The sequence below is a fragment of the Rhincodon typus genome, chromosome 9, assembly GCF_021869965.1.
Source record: "Rhincodon typus isolate 14 chromosome 9, sRhiTyp1.1, whole genome shotgun sequence".
Classification (NCBI taxonomy): domain Eukaryota; kingdom Metazoa; phylum Chordata; class Chondrichthyes; order Orectolobiformes; family Rhincodontidae; genus Rhincodon; species Rhincodon typus.
The window spans coordinates 75903666-75926886 of record NC_063340.1 but is presented as its reverse complement, the minus strand read 5'-3'; the positions used below and the strand labels follow the sequence as shown (position 1 = coordinate 75926886).

Below are 23221 nucleotides of genomic sequence, written 5' to 3'. Positions count from 1 at the left end.
CCCCCCTCTTTTTCCAGAACATTCCAATTTCGTTTAAACCAGGGTTCCCCAAATTGTGGACTCCCTTGTGGACTCCTGAACTGAGACAGAAATGGGTGCATTCAGCTGAGACCAATCTATATATCTTTGTAGGCTCTTTGTGCCCTCTTCCCAACTCACTTTCTTGCCTATCTTTACAAATTTAGCTACCATACCTTTGGTCCCTTCATCCAAATCATTCATATAAACTGGAGGAGCTTAGGCCCCTGTACCAACCCCCTAAGGCACATCACACAGCAAAATATTTCAATATTCATATATGGAGCAAATTGTACAAGTGAGGACATAAACACTGACGCAAAAGTCGTTGGAACGTTTGCTCTATTTTCTACAGAACTTACAGAACAGTTGAAAGCTGCTGTGAAAATTTAGTGAGCTCTGACATAAATCTGACAATTAAATCATTTATCAAGTTCCCTTCCTTGTCAGATCATGCAGGCACTTGATCATTGTCCCACCGTCCCATAAACAGATCAGGTTTGCACTCTTCCTTCTTTTCTTGAGACACATGCTGCCACTTTACATTCTTCTCCAGCACAACTAATAGAATAAGCTGCCCCTAGTTTGTCCATCGCCATTCCTTATAGTGACATCCTTATCTTCTGCACTGAACGGTCAATGCATGCAGCACAATGAGAGGCAGGAATTTCTGATCTTGGAAAGTAAAATCAGAAATTCAAACCAAAAATGTGCATAAATATTTTATTTCCTGGAACTACAGCAGCACAAGGTGGAAAGCAGGAAAGGTAGTGAGACACAAGCCATGGCACATTACTGTACAATTTCCTGAGGGCAAGTGATTTGTCACCATTCCACAATAGAAACAGCTGCAATTTTACAGTGATTTGGGGAAATAAGAACCAGTCAATATAGATCACTCAAGTTAAAGTGATCACATTGCACAAATCAAATTTAATTCCTTGTAAAACAGGCTTCATGGACATGGGCAATCTTATAAGATTAAGCAGAATATAGTTTTTAAGAGGATCGTTGATAACATCCTGTATAATGCTGAGAAAAATGATTAAGACTAATGAAATGAATTGGAAGTCAGCTAGATGGATTTAAAGCAAGAGCAACAGCAGCTAGTACATGACAAGATAAATGGATAAAATCTGGTTTTGAAAAGTATCTCAGAAATTCCACTGTTCTTCAATCAAATTAAAGTAGAAGAATGTTATCCACAGCGAGGAAGTGCCCTGATGCCACTAGATAAATACCCAGCTCAAAAGCAAAACACAATTAAAAGGAATCTTGCCTTTTAGCATTAATGGCTAAAGCAATGTTTGACAGATTTTCATGTGGAAAAATGCAAATATATTGCACAAAAGGAGTAGGAAACTGGTCAAGAAACGAAGGAACATGTCGACACAAAGATGGAATAGGATTAAAAAGAGTGGCTGATGACAAAAGCTTTCAGTCAAGACATACAAGAATGGATGGGGTTACACATTAAAGGCTAAAGAAGAAATCTGGTTAATCATTGTATCATGACCAGAATCAAAGTCAATACGTATCAATCTATGCATCAGAAAGCTAGCTGTATATACTGCACTTGTAAATTCATCTGTAGAAAACTGTGTCCCTGTGTTCAAGCGGAAAAATTAAAAAAGTTCCATCCTGTATTACAGAAATTCCCTGATAATTTATAGATTGTGCCATTGTGCCATTTCAGGGCACAATCTGTGGAACACATGAGAAAACAAAGCAGAAAAGAATATACATAGGCAAAGAGAAGAAAATCACATATGAACAAGAGCAGGCCATGAGGCTCTTCAAGGCTCCTCCACCATTCAATAAAATCATGAACGATCTGATTTTAACCTCACATTTTATTCCTGCATATCCTTGATCTTTCATTCCCTTGGTAATCAATAATTTCTCTACTCTGCCTTGGAACTGTTTAAAGATTCTGCATCAACTGCCTTTTGAGGAAGGGAATTCCAAAGACTCTCAAACCTCAGAAAATGTTTCCTCACCTGTCTTAAATAAGCAAATTTTATTTTTAAACTTTAACCTCAAGTTCTAGATTCTACAAAAGGAAACATCCTTTTCATTGTCAAGAACCTCAGGGTTGCCTTTCAATCAAATCACCTCTTACTCTTCATAATTCCACAAGATACAATCCTAGCCTCCAACTGCTGAAGTCCCCTCCAAATCTTATATTTCAATTAAATCACCTAACTCTAAATCTGAATCCCAGAAAAAAAACAGCCTGTCCAATTTTTTTCTCATAAGGCAATCCAGGTATAAAACCGCCTGACTACTTCTAATGTATTAGCATCCTTCTATAAGTACAATGACCTGTACTATATGCAGCAATCCAGACATGGTCTTGCTAATGCCCTGTATAACTGCAACATAACCTCGCTCCTCTTTTATTCAATTCCCCTCACGATAACATGACATTCTATTAACTGTCCTAATTACATGCTGTACCTGTATATGAATTGCAGAAAATTAATATATTAAGACACCCAGATCTCGCCACTCTGAAACCTGCCACCATTTACATAACATGCTTCTTTTTTATTCTTTCTGCTAAAATGGACAATTTCTCACTTTCCCACATTGTACTCCATTTGCCAGATCTTTGCCCATTCACTAAACCTATCTATATATCTTTGTAGCTTCTTTATGCCCTCTACCCAACTCACTGTCCTACCTATCTTTACAAATTTAGCTGCCATACCTTTGGTCCCTTCATCCAAATCATTTATATAAATTGAAGGAGCTTAGGCCCCAGCACCAACCTCCTAAGGCATGCCACAGGTGACATTTTGCCAGCAGAAAAAGACCCATTTATTCCCACTCACAGCTTCCTGGTAGTCAGCTAATCTTCCATCCCTGTTACCCCAACACCATGAGCTTTTAATTTCCACAATAACCTTTGATATGGTACCTTATCAAATGCCTTCTGAAAATCTAAGTAGAATGCATGCATTGGTTTCCCTTTATCTACAAATTACTTTTTCAAAAGAGATCCAATAAATTAGTTAAATATGATTTCCTTTTGACAGAACCCATGTTGCCTCTGCCTGATTACCTTTAACTTTCCAAGTGCCCTGTTATAACTTTTTTTAATGATAACTTCCAACATTTTCCCGATGACAGATGTTAAGCTAACTGGTCTGTTGTTTCCCCCTTTCTACCTCCATTCTTTTTTGAATAAAGGAGTTACATTAGTTATTTTCCAATCTAAAGGAACCTTTCCCAAATCTAATGAGCTTTTAAAAATTAAAACCAATGTGTCAACTATCTCATTGGCTACTTCTTCTAAAACGCTAGGATGAAATCCATTAGGATCTGTGGACTTGTGAACTTGCAGCTCCAACACTTAGTATTACTTCCCCAATAATTGTAATTTTGAGTTCCTCACTCTCTTTCAATTCCTGTCTTACAACTATTTTGGGGATGCTACTTGGATCTTCTTTGGTAAAGGCTGACACAAAATTTCTGTTCAATTTGTCTGCCATCTTCCTACCCCCAATTACTGATCTCCCAGACTCAGTTTCTATATAACCTGATAACTTTGTTAACTGTTTTCTTGTTCTATATATTTTCGTCTAACTTTCTCCCAATTTTCCCTTCTTTCTACTCTATTAATAATTCATCATTTGTTTTTTATACTCTGTCCAATTTTCTGAGCTGCCACCTATCTTTGCACAATTAAATGCCTTTTCTTTGAGTTTGTTATATTTGACTTTTTCTATAAATTTAACTGCAGATGGCATTTCTGTCCCTCTGAATTTTTATTTGTTGGAATGTATCTATTCTGCACTTTCTGGAATATCCCATTAAATATTTTCCACTACATCCTTAACCTTAATTGCCAGTTCACTTTTGTTAGCTGTTTTCAAGCCCTCATAATAGCCCTGGTTTAAATTAAAAAGTCATTTGGACCCATTCTTTTCTTGCTTGGACCCAGGCAAATTGCACGTAAAATTTAATTATATTATGGTCATTGCTACCCAGGAGCCCTTTAAATAAGAGGTCAGTGATTAATCCAATTTCATTGGTCAAAACCTGATCTAGTATATAGTCTGCTCTCTATCTGAAGCAATGATATGCTGGTCTGAGAAACTGCGCTGAAAACATTAAATGAATGTTATCTAAACACAACAAGCTACATTTAGAGTCCTTCTCACCAAGTGTTCAGAGAATTTAACATGGAGATAGAGTCGGGCAAAGGCCAAGAATGATTTTTAAGGTAAAACTTTAATTCTTGCCCAATCAACAGTATCTGAGGGGGGGAAACTGGCTTCAACAACAACAGTATCTACTGAATCATTAATTGGCATGCCTCAAAGTAATAAGCCATCTAATTCCACTGCTGGGAAATGAAGTGCAGATAGAGTATGTAAAGAAAGAGGAAGACAGGCTGATAAAAAAGGAAACAAATCAATCATATTCATACTAATCCAGGAAGCCATCAATTCAAGCTACAGAGGCTTAAGTATAAGCTTATGACCGTCAGGAGGAAAACAGAAATTTGGGAGCGTTGGGGTAAATGTGCCTGGTTTTTGTTCTAAAATTAGGAAGAACTTCAAACCAAATAAAGAGTCAAAAAACCTCTATGTAAACATGCAAATTAAAACAGTAACTTGAATCAGAGGGCTTAGAAGATAGTTATGATTAAACTCTCTCAAATTTAAAGCAGAGCTGCGAAAATCGTTTAACAATAACTCCATTTGGAGTCAGCATTTCAACAAGAACTTCAAGCTCAAGGAACAGAGTGAGTCATGGCATTTAGCTTTATTTTTAAAGACCTATTATTTCACTGAATCGTGTGTTGAAAGAATGGACAGTGAAGCTATGTCCACCATTTAAAAATTAGAGGTAGGAATTCTCAGAAGACTCAGGGAGAAGAACTTCAATGGTTGCTGCCTGTCACATCTTTGCAAAATGGAGAGATAAGAACCAGTTTAGAAACACATTGATTTTAGTTGTTTTTTTCTGGAATGACTGCAGTTCTTCAGAAAGCATGCTATTAAGTACATATAAACGAGCAGAGTGACATCAATTATATGAGGAAATCGATATTGGATATCCCTCCTGTAGTTCAGAGTATTAGTTGTCTTTATGCAGCATTAAATCAATGATTTTCGTCTGTTACAGTAAAAGTCTTAAATCCTGAAATCTTGTTGTGCGATTCGTTTAAGTTGGTCATCGGGAATTTAAATATTTCCTTCAAAGTTAATGACTTCTGATATCTCTGTAGAGATCATAAAATAAATAAGCCAGATATTTGCTGCTGTTGTGACAGGAAAAAACATGGTTAGCTTCAAAAGATATGTAAAATACCAATTCACTCACCTCAAACACCCTGCATCAATGATAGTATATCTTAACAGGATTGTATAACAAGCTTTCAACTGCTTGTAAAATGCAGTTTGACAACACAGATCGTATGTAACACAATGCCCAATTATGGAAAAGAGTGCTCTTACAAACATTATAAAAATTACACCAGATGGGTAAAAATTCACAAGAGAATCATTAGATACAGAAAGCATTTCAAATCAAAAGTTGAAAACTTCAGTCCTGCTTTTTAAACAATTACACATTTTTTAAGACAAAGGTTGAGTGAAGCTTTCTTACCATCGGTGCAAGCACAAAGTCTGTCTGTTCCAGAGCAGTACACCACTGAGATAAAAGGATCTAGTTCATTACTGCTCTCTTTCCTAGGTGGCTCCACATTAGCCAGAGTTTCAAAGTTTGAGAGATCTAAAATTTTAATAAATCCTCCCTGAGTAGTGACCACTAAGTGCCCCAGATTAGATGCGTTAGATTTCTTTTCCCTCACAATTCCGTTTTTTGAAGTCAAAGTTGCTTCATCTATTAATTCCTCACAATCATCTTCTTTATTATCCAACACATCTGGTGGAAGTAATATTAGTGAGGTAACCGCGTCTTGTGGATCTTTGATATGCTGGACTTTGACAGGTTGCTCTTCTAAAGTTACTATCCTTGTGCTGTAATTAATCTTATAAAGCAGAAGATAACCACCACTCAGAGTTCTTTCCTCAGGCTGAATTATGAGTGGACTTTTTGTGTCAGTTGGTGACTCTTCCTGAAGAAAACCAATATCTGCATTAATCCCTATGGTAAGGTTTGATTCTAAATCTCCTTTACTTCTATTACACAGTGCAGAGTTCAACTTATTTAAATTATTCAAGGCCTCTACTTGACTTATTGCACTCAAGGGTGTAACAGGACAAGTCCGTAGTCCTATCAAAAGATGAATTCCGTCAGCACAGGGCGTGATAGAATCAACATGGAGGTTCTCCTCTTCAGCAAACTTTGGCAGCCGCAGGCAATGGACTAGGGCACCAGGTTTTGGAACCAATGAACTCCATTTTTCAGAGTCTACAGAGGCAAGGTTAGCTGCAGCATCAGCAAACTGCTGAATGTAAGTCATAGGAGGATCCTGCAATAACAGTTGTTCCTGACTATCTAATTCCATTTCTATTATCTGTGGAACGGTGAAACCTTCATCATGTAAACTTTTATTCACAAGATTGTTCATTTGTGCAAAAACTTTATTTGCCTTTTCATCAGATTCTTTAATGCTATAAAGCAACAATAAAGGCAAGGTCCTTCTTACTGATGGTGAACTCAGTTCTGAGTTACTGCAGGATTCATTGTCCATTGTCACTTGCTCAGACACATTTTCACCTTGAGTCCTGCTTAAAGAGTCCAAAGATCTCCGTGACTGACTACTAATAGGAGAAGCAGCAGCAGATTTGTAAGATAATAAAACTCCTGCTAATAAACATGGATAGGGAATGTTGTGCTGCTCAGCATGTTTTTCCTTAGTTTTTTCACTCTTATTGTTGACAGTGGATGTGTTTCCACCCAGTTCCTCCAGATCTTTAACTGTGTCCTCAATTACATTTGCCACTATTTCCCATTGACGCTTTTCAGGCTGCTGAAGAATACTCAATGTGGTTACATCTATGCTAACATCCATGTTGCACTCCTTCTGTGATGTATGCCCTAATAAAAATAAGATAAACATTTTAGAATATTAAAATGAAAAGTTTGCTGATTCAACACAACTGTGACTATTGCCCAAACAGAGAACTATTACATTATTTCATTCTTCAAATCTGGTGTTAACATGATTTCTGAAGACTTTTGTCTCCCTACAGTAGAAATTGTGTAATTCCACTAATAGCAGCAGTTGACAACACATGTCCTATTATTCCGTAAAACGTGCACCATGTACCTTCACTGCCTCATCTTTCTGTGGCCAATAAAATTAATTCTGCACGTTCATAACGTAGGAAATGCAGCTGCAAACTTTCATACAGCAAGTTCTCACAAACAGCAACAGGATAAATGATCAGATAATGATACAGATCAGAACATCCATGTCCTTCTTCGAACTGTGCTATGGAATCTGTTTTGTCGACCTGAGGGGGACCTTGAGCCCTGTACTGTCTCATCAAAAAGCTGGCGCTGTCAGTACAGAGCATGCTTTCTTCAAGACTTCCCTATAGTGACAGCCTGGAATATGTGCCCAAGTCTGTGAAATGGGGCTCAAACACACACTCCAACTTTAGGATGAGTGTATTACTAATGGTCACTTCTGACACCTTAGGTCATGGGATAAAGTTGGCTGTAGATTCTCAAATAACAAGGTGTAGAGCTGGATGAACACAGCAGGCCAAGCAGCATCAGAGGAGCAGGAAAGCTGACGTTTCGGGCCTAAGGGTCTATTCCCGAAACGTCAGCTTTCCTGCTCGGCCTGCTGTGTTCATCCAGCTCTACACCTTGTTATCTCAGATTCTCCAGCATCTGCAGTTCCTACTATCTCTGTAGATTCTCAATGTGTGGAGTAAAACACATCAGCTTGGTGTCATTGATAACCACAAAGTTTGACATGATCAAGAAAATTGTGACTGTTGCTTGGGTTTCTAATTTACATCTGAGGTAATTAAAACTAACTTTATCATTATGAATGTTTATTTTCCTTCTACCCTAGTTACATTCCCAGCTCCAGGCATCATAATTCTCATGACATAGTACATAACATGGTTGCTTTCTAAACAATTAGCTCTGATGTTCTGAAATCAAACAACATTGACGTGTGCTTGATAATGCCGGATCAACATTAAGGAAGTACTAGTAAGGAGATGGCTGAAAAGTTTTCATCATGATCATACCTGTTGCCGAATCTGTTCTGGAATGCTCTTCACTATCAGAATCTTCCAGTTGATCATCACTATAATAAAAAAAAAATTTTGATGAAACATATGTAACATGACCTACAACATGAAATTTTCCAGCAGCTGGAATATGTCAAACTGAAGCAATAATTTAGAAAACAAATTGAAACTTTTACTATAATTAGCTCATTACCTGTCACCTTCTAATTTTGGTATATCAGAACAACTGGAAGAGTCTTCCAACCATGCCAGGGTTGGCCTCCGGGAATCACTACTTGGCCCATGTTCTACCTCAGGTATAGAGATCTGCCTCAAAATTGCTGCGTCATATGGGTTGATGTCAAATTTCAAATGAACCTGGATTTTAAAAAACATGATAAAAAGAGGATGTCTGACGTGTACAAACCGAACGACACAATCTGGGGAAACAGATTCAATCAATCTACAAAGTGGCAGAATATAGGCTCTTGGAAACAAATCTCCCATGTTGTGAAATCATTGGAATGTACATACAAAGCCACACACACATTCTCCCAAAAGAAATTAATGTCAACATGAATCCTTTGAGCAGCAGTCTCAGTCACAAGGGCAGAGGCTTTGGAATAGGACACCCTTCCTGTCAAAGATGACGTACAGCAACTTGAAAAGGGAAAGAAAGTACCTTTTAAAAAGTCTTTAAAAATGTAACGCACGCTTTTGTTTTGGTCTTTAATGGTTTGCTTCAGGTTCAAGGACACACAGGACGATGTACCTTTCGTGGAAATTGTCCATGAAATGTGGCTTCATTTGTAAATATTCATTTATTTGCCATTTCCAAATTCCTCAGTCACATCAAGTTACTTACTGAGGGTATACAGACTGATCTTTGTAGACATTGACATTCTACTGAAGAAAATATACAAAACTGATAATAAAATGGAGCCTTTTAAAACCATAGAAACAAAGCAGTAGGCCACTCGCTTCATGAAGTCTAATCTAGCATTCAAACAGAAACAAAATCATCTACTTCCACCATTTTCTGCTTCCTTGATTCATATATACAAATTAAGAGCTGGAATAGACCATGGCCTCTCAAGCCTGCTCTGCCATTAAAATAAATCATGGTTGATCTGATTACTCTACATTCTTGCCAACCCTGATAACCTTTCACTCCCTTGCTTTTCAACAATCTATTTCAACCTTAAAAATATACAAAGATTCTCTTTCTCAAAAGGTAATGGAAGCTGAGCTTCAAAGAGAGAGAACCCACAGAGAAAAAAAAAAATCATGTTTTAAAAGTGCAAAACCTTAACTTTAAGCAGTGACTCCAGTCCTCATATCTCCTACAAAAGGAAACATCATTTCTAAACCAACCCTGTCAAGACCCCTCAGGTTTGTGCTTTAATCAAATCACTTCTTACTCAATTCCACCAGATACAAACCTAGCCTGTCCAACCATTCCCAATAAGTCAACTACCCATTCCAGCTCCTGGTCCAGTAAGTCTTCTTTGAACTGCTTCCAATGCACTTTTATCCTTCCTTAAATAAGGATACCAATACTCCAAGTGAGGTTTCACCATGCCCTTCTAACCTTCCAGTGCTGATGTCAACAATTTCTACATGTGAACAACTGAGCTAACACTGGAGAAGAAGCTAATGTGGGTTAAGAAATAGTAAGAAGGAAGAGGAAACTATGCATCGTCTGGTAAATGAAATTTATTTCATGGGAACTGTGTTCCTCTTCAGCCCCAACTTCATGAGAAAATGGAACTGTTGCAAATTGTACCGATGATTGCAAGGCAATAAGTTTCAACAAAACGTCTTCTTTCAGCAATACTCAAGTCCTATACTCCCGACAAATACGAACACCTGCATGAAAGTTAATTGCCTGGCTACATTTGTACCACTATGCCACCAATCACTTGTCGAGACCCTTCTCAACAGCCAATTACATATTTTCCAGTCAGCATGAGAAGTCCTTCGGAAGAACAAACATGTAGTGACAATAAAAAAAAAATCAGGCGTTCACTAAATAAAGTAACAAGTACCTTCATCATTTTAGATACATCCCATATACAGATCTTTCCACGCCTGGTTGATGCAGCCAAGAAATGAGGACAACTTCCAAAGCCAACACATGCTATTCGGTCAGGAACATCTATGCTGGGAAACTGTGCAGGACTTGTTGCCAATGTTATTGACAGTGGCACATTTTGCGTGTGTTCACCTTTCACAAATGGACAATTAGGAGAATGCCGTTCATGTTCTGACCTATGTTGCATAAAAAACATTTGATGTTGTGGAGACTAAGGACAAAACAGGCAAAGCCTTCATTATCTCCTAAACACGATTTTATGAAACTTTAAAGTTAAATCTCAATACAAGTATTCATTAACATTGAAGCAGCACTATTGCCTTTCCACAAGGCACAAATTCAATGAGAAATTCTGGAACCGACAGTCCATGCAGATTTAACGCAAATCTTTTTTTTTTAAAAAGCAGACAGATAAAATCTCAACTATAACAGAATGCATGTGTTTATTACCCCACTACACTCCAATTACAAAGCGACCCAGGCTCAGAGAATGGGCCTATCATGCCATTTAAAACTACCATCCTTGATCCAGCTGGCAACAATAAAACCATCACCGTTACCCAGGACGACGGGATCCGAGCCAGCATGATGGTGGCTGGTCTCAGTAAACTGCGGCCAGCGGTATACCCTGGCGTCAGGGCCACTAGCATTTGGCAAATCCGACGGCAGGGGATGGGTAAGGGGGTGGTGTTGGTGGGTGGGGGAACATTGATGATCTCCCTGTTATTTCACCGAGTGTGCCCGGCACCACACTCGTTGCTCTGACCACACACTCTTAGATGCAGCATTCAAGTGGTGCTCAGTTGGTTTTAAATCTTCCTGATCTGGCAAAGTGACTATCATTTTGAAGTTGAGAAAGCTGCTTGAAAAGCCGCTGTGGCTTCTCGAGGTCAGTAAATAGAGGCGTCGAGCACAAATCGAGGGTGTATTGCCAAAGCCTGGATGGCCCCCCTGTTGGAGTATTATCTCCAATTCTGAGCACCAGACTTTAGGCAGGAGGTCAAGGGCTTGGAGAGGGTTTAGAGGTTTATTCAAATTGTTCCAATGAAATCAAATGCAAAACTAGGTGGTTATGTTTCACTTAAACAAGGCATTGGTGAGATCACATCTGGAGAAACGTGTGCTGCTTTTAGCTCCTTATTTTGGAAGGATGCAAATTTGGTAGAAGCAGTTCAAAGGTTCATTCTAGGAAAAATAAACAAACAGTGAAATTCACAGCTGACCTTGGAGAAACCTGTACAGAGGAGCTCACAGCAGGGGAGCAATGGCTTTTTAAAGTGTCATTGGACGCTGAGGGTTGATCTTATAGAAGTTTAAAAAAATCACGAGGGGCATGGATAGGATAAACAGCCAATATCCTTTCTCCAGGGTATGGGAGTCCAAAATTAGAGGGCACAGGTTTAAGGTGAGAGGGAAATGATTTAAAAGGGACCTACGGGGCAAATTGTTCACGTAGAGGGTGGTGTGTGTTGAGGAGCTGCCAGAGGTAGTGGGGGAGGTTGATACAGTTACAACATTCAAAAGACATCTAGATGTGCACATGAATAGCAAGGGTTGAGGGGGATATGGGCTAAATGGGTCTAGATTAATTTAGGATATCTGATCGACATGGACGAGTGGGACTGGAGGGTGTTTCCGTGCTGTACAGGTCTACGACTCTAATTCTTTAGAAATTCTGCAGCAAGTCCAGCATCTTGATTTCATCCACTTTGCACAAGTATGGTGCACCTTACTTACCAAGGTTCATCTGTGGGCTCCCAGCACACCAAGCAAACACTACACGTAAAACACATGGCCCGGTCATCACCAGAGGAGGCTGGCTATTTTTAAAAAAAGGGATTCAGTCAGCTTATCTGATAATGCTTGCTTCAATTCCCAAAACCTTGAGACAAAATTAAATAATGCTTTACAAATACAGAGAAGGAGCCCCAAGCAATTCTTTCCTCATTAGTGGAAAGACATCAAGTGTAACAATAGCACTCAATACACACAGCAGAAACAAGAAACGGATCAACAGGACATTTTGATAAAATCAACTTTTTCACGATCCAATGATGAAATGCAAGGTTTGCTTCTCACATGTTGTTGTCATGATACACTGGTGAGTTCAGATGCAGAAACTAATCATCTCATGAATAAAGTTAAACAATTATTTTAATCTGTTGTCAACGTTCCTGGTACAAAATCAATATTTTCCACTTGATACTTTGCTACAAATACCAGAGTTTTTATATTTATGTAATTTTAATAATTCTGGTCATTATAATTCAAAAGGTATTGATTGCAAGCAAAAGCTACATAATTTTATAGTACTGGGAATGACTACTTCAGAACTTACTTGGTGATAGAATCCTGCCTGCGCCATAGGATCAGGTTGAGCCCATCTGTATCCAAGATGTGGCCAAGAGGTGAAGGTTTCTCGCCTGTTGGCCTCACTATACATTAGTGACCTAAATGGCAAATTAAAATTGTTTATATTGCAAAGTTTTATGGATAAAGCACTTGCCTTGCTGTTTGCTTTAACAGCCCCTTATTATGGACACAGTCGACAGCGGAAAAGAAGACATGAAGCACTTGCAATGCACAAGTCCACACTCTACACACAGTTCTCACTATTAGACAGAAACCTTGCAAATTGACTTACTCTCCATCTCCTAACCGCAAAGTATCCAACTTAAAGGAATCCTACAGAGAGACACATTTTCCTAAATCCAGTGCAAGGACCCAAATCTACTCCATCTCACAGTGACTGCCTACCTATTTTTCAAAGTTGATATATTTGTTGCAGTAGTATTCCACATCATTCCATGGTTATTACTGTATATTCATTGAATATATGAATAGACAATAAATGCAAGCCAGCAACACCTACGTCTACAAGCAAATTGGGAAAAAAAAAGGAACTAATGCAATTATTGTTTTAAATAGGTATTAGGGAAGTCCTTACTTAAAGTTCTGGTCAGGATCCTAAAAGTCACATTAGTAACTGAAACCACTAAGTGAAACCATGGGGTTAAAACTGTAGTTTATGTTCCGTACAGCCTCTTCAGCACAAGAAAAAATGTCAAAACTAATTGAATTCCTCTATGGGAAATGAAATAACTTACACATGTTTAAAAAAGAAAGAAAAATTACAACTTATTACCTGCAGCAACTCCTTTTCATCCGCTATCCTGCTTCCTGATCCTCAGGATTGCTGCAGACCTTCTCCACTCGTCAGCTCTGAGTTTTGGCCTCTTCTCCCAACCCTCTCACTGCTTCCCTCTCCTGCATTTCTGTTCAAGGTCCAGGTTCAGTTCAAAGGTAGAGCTCAGGTGTTGTGGAACTGCAAGTCCTGATGTTTCCTAAGTGTTGGTGCTTTTACAATCCTTTTGTTTAAGCAAAAATGCTCACACTTGCCACTTCCCCCACCTGAATCTACGAGTGAAGGCCTGGGAGAAGAGCAGCAAGACAGGTGCAGCTTCCAAAGTCATTTAAAATATTCCAGAAATAGTAAAAGCGCTAGCACTACTAATAATCAGGGCCTGCAGTCCCACAACATCAGACCAAATCTGGGTCTTGAACAGAAACACAAATCCACAAGAGGGAAGCAGCATGTGGGTCAGTGAGGAGATGGGGTTGGCAATTCAGAGGTTAGGAATGATAAGAGAGACCAGGAATTGGAAAGGCCATAGCATGGATGTTGGGGAGCAGGGGTAAGCACCTAATGGGTTATTATGTACTTAGTGACGTTCAATATGATCACAGGCTGCATTAACTTAGTGATGTTAAAGCGAAGTCATGTTAAATAGTCTACTTTAAATGAGGACACATTGTAATAAATAATGGAACAATGGTAGTTGTGATTGTGCCAGCTTCTTTTTTGGACAAGGCCAAAAGTAAAACAGGAAAGGAAGCTGAATGGGAAAAACCAAAAAACCTCTTTCAGCTTCCAAAGCTAGCAAACAAAATGAACTAACATACATGAATTTCATTCTCAATAAAAATTCTTGCCAAGCACTAGTCACTGCATGAATAATAAAAACAAAAAACCCATGTATAACAGTGCTTTATATATAGCAATTAGCATTCAGCACATGATCTGAATCGGTCATTTTATCTGTCCTTTGGTGTCTGAGATAAAAGTCGAAGTCAGTCCTGTATTTAACCGACAAGTAAAAAACATGCCTTGATAAGATTAGTCACTACATTCAGAATGCAGGTGATAAAGTAACAAAAACACATGGTAGCATTTATCCACTGTGCTTCCCCTTCTATTGACGTTGGAATCCAATTTCCATACCACACTGAATTAATCTTATGTTGACATCGGGATAAAAGTACTCAAAAGCTGATCCCCAAATGTGCTATACATATATATAAAAAAAACCAGAAGCCAACCCCAAATCCAGTTGCACTGTTTTATTGAAGAAAGAAGTGCAAATAGCAATGATTTCAATTGTCAATCTACCACAGAACATTGTGACAAAATGACAAAAATAATTGATTTGTTAAAACCACACATGTAGGTCATATCTTTGTCTCCACTCCTCTAAGTTATGAGAGTAATCACAGATTATTTAAGAGCTAAGCATGAACTTCAATTGTTTAATAGTTGAGTACTTAGCTAACAAAGCACATCATTGAATACAACATTATTAATTCATTCAAGAATGCAACATACTTAGTGGAAATTTAACATTATAAGTTAGTTCTATTCTAAGAACAGAAAATTATCACGTACCTGTCCACTGAGCGACCAGGGCCCACACCAAGTTCAGGTCGAGCACTTGGCAAGAGGTAGGATAGCCTATCCATTACAGATGAGGCTACGGACAGGGCAGAAATATTATGATTGGTCTTTTTCAACTCATTTACAATGGCACTGGCAACTGATTTCAGGATATGATGAGGAAGATGAAAAGTGACTGTTGCCCACTGTAAAAGAAAAGGACATATCTTACTGTAAACCCAGGAAAATAGATTCATAACATGGCTCAGTATTTCGCAAAAACAGAAAATTATTAATTAGCAGATATCTAAGTCCACTATCTGTCATAGTACCTGATCTCACCCAAGGAGTTGTTCAGGGATAGGGAGAACAGCAGGAGGACGATGGTCACAGGCTAACTACGTTTATAAGAGAAAACTAGTTAGGAGCAGCCAATTTCAAGATTGACTGAATCACTATGGATGACCCAGTATTACAGCTTTGTCATGTCAAATATGAAGAATGTCAAATAAATGTGGTCTTTCCAGCACTGCACATTACAAGAAAAACAGGAACAGTAATGCAGGAACAGTAATGGCTACAAATGCCTGAATAGTACCATGGCTCCCATCGGTCTTGATGCTACAGCTGCAAAAGGACAGTGTTATTATGATAAAAGGCAACTGCTTCCTAAATAGTGGTAATACTACACATGAAATTTCACTTACTCCATCACAGAACTTCAACTTAAGTGCCTTGACAATTGTCACCAAATTCTAACAACTGCTTGAAGGGACAGCTCAGGGGATTTCTACAAGTCAAAGCATTTGGCATAATTTCATTCTTTGAAGAAATTTACTGTAGTTTTCACAAACCTTTGCAACTTTATGATTTGCTGCTGTTTCATGTGAAGTATTTTGCAGCCCATCCTTCAATTGTGAGATAAACTGATCGTACCCTTCTATATATGATACCTCCACCTTCTCTAGACAAGCAGACAGCAATTGCTGGGCCTGTAAGTTAAAAAAAAAAAAAAGACGGTACACAAATAATAAAACAAGCCTGAGAGTCAGCAAAATTCAACTCTAGATCTGCAGAAAAAAAACCTACACAGATCACAGGAGAAATAAATACTGCAACGCTTAAAAATACCCATACATTTGTATTTATACCATTGCCATGACATGCTCTGCAGTAATAATCATTACAGGCAGCAATCTGAAAATTATTCAAAAAAGAGTGTTGGGTTTATACAAAAAGTCCCTTTGATTAAAGTATAAATATTGACCAGATGACCAAGGAAAGGCCTCTGTTCTTTGAACAGTGTCAACTGATGTTTTATGCCCTCTGTCAAGATAACATACTTGACAGTACAGCATTGAAACTGTTAATAGTTGAAAGTACTAAAAAAAGTAATAAGCATTTGATGGTGCTGCTAAAATGAACTATTGCAAGATATGGTATTTGTGTTGAGGTGCAACATTATATTGCCTAATGGCATTTGAAAGGCTGAATGTCAATACATCTCTTCTACTGATAATACTCGGCCCAGGGAGGAGTTATTAAGTATTAGAATATGCACTCAGGTTTTAATAGGAAAATATTGACAATAAAATTTGCATTTTAAAAGAATGCCCTTGAAATTTTGAATGCAAAGATCAAAAATATCAAAAATCAACATCATTGTGCAAGAAGATACATGACATGCCCTGTAAGTATATGGTAAACTATAGTTTTACACATTTTTTTTAAAAAAGCTACGCACAATGCTTAATCCACTAGACAGGTGCCATGTTGTCACATATTGTATGATATTACTTGGCAGAAAGTACACAATGAACACAAAGATGAGATTGAGATTGAGATTTTATGGCTATAATGCCATGTTGGAGTGAGACACTTGAACAAAACACTTGCGCTTCAACCTTGTGCTCAAGGGCACCTTTAGAATCCTTCCACGATTATTGCCTTACCGTCATTCCTCTGAATCCACATCTTTTTTGCATTCTAAAAGAAGCCTTTAACATTCATGGCAGTGGAGACACAGACAGAGGCAAAAGGAGAAGCTTCTATAGTACCTGGGTCAGTTGCCAATTTTATTAAGAGTTTACCATTGGATTTCATAGAGCTATACTGGATTTAAATGTTAACTTCGTTTCTCTCTTCATTAATGCTGCCAAACCTGCTGAGTTTCTCTGGCATTTTGTTTTTATTTCTACCATAGGAATTGAAGGGATTGTTGAAAAGTAATGACAATAGGAATATAATCATAACATTGACTTTTGCAGTTAGTCTTCCAAATTAAACTATGTGAAAGTTAAGACCTATAGACCCATAATTTAGATAAGTTTCACAGAATTTACAGAACTGTTACAGTGAAGGTAGAGGCCGTTCAGCCCATTATGTTTGGGCCAGCTTGCCGAGTCAGCATCTCAGTGTCACGCTTCTGTCTTTACCCCCAATAACCTTGAATATTGTTCCATTTCAAATAGCCATCTAATTCCCTTTTGGAAGCCTTGATCAACCCGCTTCCTCCAGACTCTCTTGCTGTGCATTCCAGACCCAACCCACACACTGCATGAATAAGTTTTCCCTTGTATCACTTTTGGCTTTTTTACTGTTACTTGAAATCTATTACTGAAATTCTTGATTTTTTTTAAGAGTGGGAATATTTTCTCCTTATTTACTAAAATTTCCATCCTTCTCTCAAGGCTTCAAATACTTCTGTAAGATTTCCTCTGCCTTTTCTTCCTTGAAGGCTAGTGGCCCCAACTTCTGCAATCCATCTTCATAACTGAAATTATCCCTGGAATCATTCTCAAAAATCTCTCCTATAGTCTTTCCAATTACTTCACACCCTAAGGTGTGGGCGCCCAGAACTGGAAGTAATGCTTCAGCTGAGACTAGCATGTTAAAGAAGTTGAACACAATCATTGCCAGTGCTTCCTTGCTCTATTGGCCTTATCAATAAAGATTCATATTTCAATAAAGATTCTTAGGACACTGAATACTTTATTAACTGCTCACCTGACACACCTGCCATCTTTAATGAGTTCTGTACATTTACACCTAGGTCCCTCTGTCCTCCATTCCCTTTAGAGGTGCATCCTTCATTCTATATTGCCTCTCCATGGCTCTCCTACCAAAATGCATCACCTCCCATGTCTTTAGATTGAACATCAGCCACTTATCTGCCCACTCCATCAAATTACAAATGACCTCTTGAAGTTTTACACAATCCTCCAAGTTTTGTACCATTCACAAAATTTGAAATTGTGCTCTGTACAACAAGGTCTAGATCATTATGATGTGAGAAAAAGCAGCAGTCTCAACACTGACCCTTTGGGAACTCCACTACAGACTTTTCTCCAGCCTGAAAAAACATGTGTTAAACATTATTCTGTTTCCTATCACTCAACTGAATTTGTGTCCATGTCACTACTATTGCTTTTATTTTGTGATCTCTAATTCACTTACATACCTGGAGTGTGACACTGTATTATGCACACCAATGGTATCACCCTCATCAACCCTGTTATCTCCTCAAACAATTCTAGTCTGTAGTCAAATATAACTTTCCATTAAGAAAATATTCGCACTCCTGAAAATATCATGAACAAGAAAGGGAAGATTTAATACAATGGGAAATAACCAAAATTGATTAGAGGAAAACTTGCTTCACACAGGATATGGTTAGGGTCTGAAAAGCACTGCAGGGAGTTTTGAGGAGGCAGGTTCAATTGAGGCAAAGGGAAATTAGATGGCTATTTGAAAGGAACAATGTCCAAAGGTTTGGGGGAAAACAGAGGAGAATCGTACAAAGTGAGATGCTCATCTGAATTCTGACCCATACACGGTCAGGATGGCCTCCTTACTGGTTCTCCTTAATTAACCTGTAATTATCCATGTGACTATTAATTTCGCCTGAATTATTGTTTCCAGAGGGGTCCCCACCACCACCACAAGTTTACTAACTGTTCTGTAGTTGCTTGGGTTCATTGTAATATCTTGAAAAAGGACATGACATTTGCAATTTGTTTGCAGTCCTCTGGCACCACTCCAAGTGTAAGGAAGATTGAAAAATTGTCAGCGCCTCTAATTTCCATTCTCACTTCCCTCAGTACTCTGCCTTTTATACTAACACTATCCTGATCTATATTCAGATAATTAAAGTTGGAGAAAGAAAATTCCACTACACATCCACATTTGATGTGGTAATAGTTCCAGAAATGCTTCTTGGAGAATGAAGTGATTTGTAAGTTCAAAAAAATGAAAGACAAAGACAGTTTACAGCTATGAATTCTGAACGACAATTCTTTTTAAAATGACTGCCAGGTTTTTTCCTGGTATCTGAATGAGGATACTTTACACCTAAGATTATTCATCACTCACTCAAAAGTGTGGCAAATCGCTGACATGTGAAAGCGAAGGGTAAAATAGAATGTTTCATTTCATTCACTGAAACTTTTTATGACAGTAGGTTGAGAAATCTTCCTACAGAGTAGGATGGGAAGAAGGGAAAACTATTCATGATTTTTGTGCAATCACTTTTTTTGATCTGATCAAGTTTGCAGAAAACAAGACTATAATTTAGCTGCCCGGCTTTCACAATTCTCTACGGTTGAAGATGTATCTTAATTTAACCATTTTTGAATGAAAGTAGTCTTTTAAATGGACCAACTCAGGAAACAGACTGGTTCTAATTCAATCCTTTACAATTTGTGGGTGAAAAGCATAAGCAAAGTAATTATAGTCAGATCCTTAGTCTATACTGCAATACCCAGACAGCCCCCATCACTGGTGGGTTTAGAATTTTTAATTTTAAACCAGAGTCTGACTTACAACTTTTTCACAATTTCAAATGTGCCATTATTTAATTTTGATTCACTTGAACAACCCCAGTTCAGCTTACTGCTGAATAGGAGGTCATTGCAGAAAAGTCTGTCCCACCATGAGAAAATCCACAGCTATTAGAACAAGACCCCCAGACCATTCAGACACTGGTTGACCAGTGCTAGAAAGGCTGTGGTTATCAGCAAGATAACAGATATTTTCCCATGTTCAGACAAGACACACCTCTGGAGCAGGTAGGACTTGAACCTACACTTCCTGACCAGAGGTAAGGGGAGTACCACTGCTCAAGAGCCAGAACCCTATGCTGCCCAAAGTGAGGCTGATTAGCTAACTCCTATACAAACATGAATGTTGATCAGCCACACAATTAGAATTTACCCTCCATCACTCTTAGGTTTATGTTATAATTACTACAACACACAATCATTTGAATTTCAAAGACAACAAAAAAAAGAGAAAATACATCTTTGACATGATCCATCTCCAGGAAACAAGATCACACCCATGCTCAGGAAATGTTCTTACCTCCGTAACTGGCAACTCAAGCTGAACCACATCATCTTGCTTCGAGACAGGGGTCTGTAGTGCTGTATCAAGCAGCAAGATGCCATTCAAATCTTTTCTACATCCAACTGCATAGTCATCCACAAAGACAACTTTATCCACTGCTGGAAAGTACTGACACCTCACCTGACCTCCTGGTTTGGCTGAAAAAAAAGACAAAAAACTGATTCAATTTTTATGAACTGACATTTTCATGATAAACATAACAGTAAAATTTTAGTAGTTACTAATCCACGATCTCTGTTCAGTAGATGCTGCAAACTAATGTTCAGATTGATCTAAAAGACTAATACAGATGAAAAGGCCATTCATTCCATGTAACTGCTTAACCCAACCACTGCCATCCTCCAATTGAGGAAATATTTTAGACAGACAGTTCAGACATTAAACATCAATCAAGTTGACACAAACCTAAAACTAAAAACTTTCTCATCTGATGGAACTGGAGTCTGCTCTGCTCTTCTCTTCTGAACAACAGCACTATTTGCACCAGAATATCAATTTTCAATTGAACATAGCAACCATTTGCGCGTAGCTAATTTGTACAAATCTGACAAAAACTCTAACTGAGTGTAACACCTATTTTGCACAAAGCAAAACTAGAAGCATTTTCAGTTAGGGATCTAAAGATGTTTTGAAGTTGACAAGATTTGTAAAGAAAGGGGTCTCTCAATTACAATAAAACAAAAAGAGGCAGAGTAAGACAGAAGTGACTTACTGTGGAATTCACAAGTTTTTGGTAAAGGAGAAGATGCGAGCAATGATGGCATGTCCAGTAGGCGATTGCCTAGTGGTATTATCACTAGACTATTAATCGAGAAACCCAGCTGATGTTCTGGGGACCCAGGTTCAAATCCCACCACAGCAGATAGTGGAACTGGAATTCCAGAAAGGAGTCTGAAATCATTGCTAATTGTCGGAAAAAACCCATCTGGTTCGCTAATGTCCTTCAGGGGAGGAAAACAGCCACCATCACCTGGTCTGGCCTACATGTGACTTAAGACCCACAGCAATGTCATTGACTCTCAACTGCCCTCTGAAATGGCCTAGCAAGCCACTCAGTTGTACCAATCGCTACAAAGACTCAAAGAAATCAAACTGGATGGATCACCTGGCATCGACCTAGGCACGGAAAAGACAACGGCAGAAACAGCCCTGTCGACCATGCAAAGTTCTCCTCACTAACATCTGGGGGTTAGTGCCAAAATTGGGAGAGCTGTCTCACAGACTAGTCAAGCAACAACCTGACATGGTGATACTCACAGAATCATACCTTACAAACAATATCCCAGACACCACCATCATCACCATCCCTGGATATGTCCTATCTCACCAGCAGGACAGATACAGCAGAGGAGGTGGCACAGCAGTATACAATCGGGAAGGTGTTGCTCTAGGAGTCCTCAACATTGACTCCAGATCCCATGAAGTCTCATGGCTTCAAGTTAAACATGGCCAAGGAAAACTCCTGCTGATTACCATGTACCATCCTCCCTCAGCTGATGAATCAGTATCCTCAATGTTGAGCAACACTTAGGAGGAAGCACTGAAGATGGCAAGGGCACAAAATGTACTCTGGGTGGGGGATTTCAATGTCCACCACCAAGAGTGGCTCAGCAGCAGTACTACTGATTGAGCTGGTCGGGTCCTAAAGGACATAGCTGCTAGACTGGGTCTGCGGCAGGTGGTGAGGGAACGAACAAGAGGGAAAAACATACTTGACCTCATCCTTACCAAACTGCCAGCTGCAGTTGCATCTGTACATGACAGTATCGGTAAGAGTGACCATCGCACAGTCCTTGTGGAGATGAAGTCCCGCCTTCACATTGAGAACAACCTCCATCGTGTTGTGTGGCACTATCACCGTGCTAAATGGGACAGACTTCGAACAGATCTAGCAACTCAAGACTGGGCATCCATGAGGCACTGTGGGCCATCAACAGCAGCAGAATTGTACTCCAGCACAATCTGTAACCTCAAGGCCCAGCATATCCCCCACTCAACCATCATCATCAAGCCAGGGGATCAACTCTTTATTGAACTAGAGTGCAGGAGAGCATGCCAGGAGCAGCACCAGGCATAAAACTGAAGATGAGGTATCAACCTGGTGAAGCCACCAAACAGGACTACTTGCACACCAAACAGCGAAAGCAGCAAGTGATAGACAGAGCTAAGCGATCCCACAACCAACGGATCAGATCTAAGCTCTGCAGTCCTGCCATATCCAGTCGTGAATGGTGGTGGATAATTAAACAGCTCACCAAAGGAGGAGGCTCCACAAATATCCCCATCCTCAATGATGGAAGAGCCAGCACATCAGTGCAAAAGATAAGGCTAAAGCATTCGCAGCGATCTTCTGCCAGAAGTGCCGAGTGGATGATCCATCTCGGCCTCCTTCAGTGGTCCCCAGCATTACAGACACAAGGCTTCAGTCAATTCGATTCACTCCACGTGATATCAAGAAACGGATGGCAACACTGGATACTGCAAAGGTTACCAGCCCTGACAACATTCCAGCAATAGTACTGAAGATTTGTGCTCCAGAACTTGCTGCTCCCCTAGCCAAGCTGTTCCAGTACAGTTACAACACTGGTATCTACCCAACAAAGTGAAAATTGCCCAACTATGTCCTGTACACAAAAAGCAGGACAAATCCAACCCAACCAATTACCGCCCCAGTCTACTCTCAATCATCAGTAAAGCGATGGAAGGTGTCATCAATAATGCTATCAAGCAGCACCTGCTCAGTGATGCCCAGTTTGGGTTCCACTAGGGCCACTCAGCTCCTGATCTCATGGTTCAAACAGAGACAAAAGAGCTGAATTC

General features: G+C 39.1%; 1 protein-coding gene across 1 annotated transcript in view; it reads right to left on the bottom strand.

Annotated features, from left to right (window-relative positions):
* Positions 1 to 4779: 4779 nt before the first annotated feature.
* LOC125484105 (baculoviral IAP repeat-containing protein 6-like) overlaps positions 4780 to 23221 on the bottom strand; it is a 44901-nt gene continuing 26459 nt past the window's right edge. The window contains exons 2-10 of the mRNA XM_048601459.1: positions 20357 to 20538; positions 15853 to 15990; positions 15011 to 15204; positions 12626 to 12737; positions 12025 to 12107; positions 10241 to 10463; positions 8407 to 8570; positions 8211 to 8269; positions 4780 to 7038 (exon numbers count right to left, since the gene is read on the bottom strand). Coding sequence (XP_048457416.1) covers positions 5591 to 7038; positions 8211 to 8269; positions 8407 to 8570; positions 10241 to 10463; positions 12025 to 12107; positions 12626 to 12737; positions 15011 to 15204; positions 15853 to 15990; positions 20357 to 20538 — 2603 coding nt within the window. The 3' untranslated portion in view covers positions 4780 to 5590. The remainder of the gene's footprint in view (positions 7039 to 8210; positions 8270 to 8406; positions 8571 to 10240; positions 10464 to 12024; positions 12108 to 12625; positions 12738 to 15010; positions 15205 to 15852; positions 15991 to 20356; positions 20539 to 23221) is intronic.